General features: G+C 46.5%; 1 protein-coding gene across 1 annotated transcript; it reads right to left on the reverse strand.

The window, feature by feature from the left end:
• Positions 1–306: 306 nt before the first annotated feature.
• Positions 307–1,248, reverse strand: LOC132165123 (2Fe-2S ferredoxin-like superfamily protein). The gene has a single exon (XM_059575622.2). The coding sequence runs from the start codon at positions 1,134–1,136 to the stop codon at positions 648–650; it is 489 nt and encodes a 162-aa protein (XP_059431605.2). The 5' UTR covers positions 1,137–1,248; the 3' UTR covers positions 307–647.

The raw sequence follows: 1,248 nt of genomic DNA on the forward strand, positions 1-1,248 counted from the left end.
AGATCTAGGGAGAATAAAACAACCAATCAGTTGATCATCGTATAATCATTGAGCGTCAGATAGGACCAGATAAATCTAGGGAGGTGTCAAGTAGGCTTTATGCCTCGTGCTTAGTGGATTGATGAGCAATGCCCCCAACATAGATCAAATCACCAACTCTTATGTTCAACATTAAGCTTCGAAGCAACAAATAACTATCAAACTATTTTATATACATACACAAAATTGGGCCTTCCACACATATTAAATCATGTGTGCATCAATGACTAGTATTATTGCTTCCTTAGGAACTAGCTCAACACAACCTTGAAGAACAATTTGAATTATTATAAAAGTGTGCATCAATGTATTGTTATCATTGTTACAACTAGTTACCCACAATTCAAAGATCCCTACTCAACTCTTACACTTTCCCCAGCAATCCGATAAACCCATCATTAACAATCCAAAACCCAGAAGCAAGGGAAGCAAAAACAGTACAAATAAATTACACAAGAAAGTAACAAGCTTCAACATGCCCACTATGCCAAATCTTGAAAGGGAAAATCTTTTTATCACAAAACAAATCAAAATTAGTCTCTTAAGACAAAAGAGCTTAGCAAATTTATTGAATGGAAAGCAAAGAACAACACAGGAATGGATAAGAATTATGGGATGTCCCAGGGCTTGGGCTCGGGGACGGCGACGACCATACCTTGGAGGTCATGGTTGAGGACGACCTGGCAGCCGAGGCGGGAGTGCTTGTTGAGGACGCGTGCGCGAGAGTTGCGCTTCAGCACGTACTCCTCGTCGTAGGAGCGAGGGGGGAGCTTTTCGAGCCATTCCTGGGCGATGCTGACCTCGCACTCGGCCGAGCAGGCGTCGATCTCCTCCAGGCGGTGGGAGGCCGGCTCGATCAGCCCGCAGTTGGTCAGGGCCTTCAGCAGGGTCTGCCCAGAAAGGCCCACTACCTCGCGCTTCTGGCCATCCGGGTCAATCGCGAAGATATTCACGATGCGATCCGACACTTTCTTTGAGGTGGAGGTGGAGGTGGAGGTGGCGCTGGCGGTGGCGGAGGAGCGCGATATCAGGAGGGGTTTGGAGGGGATTCGGGAGGAGAGTCTCTGCAGGCTGCTTAGCCGTGACACCATCGCCATTGCTTGCGCTCTTGCTACCACGCTTCACAACTGCTGTTGCTTGTTGGGACTAAAGGGAAGAAATCTCCTGAAATTGAGTGTTTTTCAACATTGTTATCATATTCTATTATTT

This window comes from Corylus avellana, chromosome 2 (genome assembly GCF_965113065.1).
Source record: "Corylus avellana chromosome 2, dhCorAvel1.hap1.2, whole genome shotgun sequence".
Lineage (NCBI taxonomy): Eukaryota > Viridiplantae > Streptophyta > Magnoliopsida > Fagales > Betulaceae > Corylus > Corylus avellana.

Coding starts and splice junctions, on each gene's coding strand:
- LOC132165123 (XM_059575622.2), bottom strand. CDS start 1,136: ATGGCGATGGTGTCACGGCTAAGCAGCCTGCAGAGACTCTCCTCCCGA.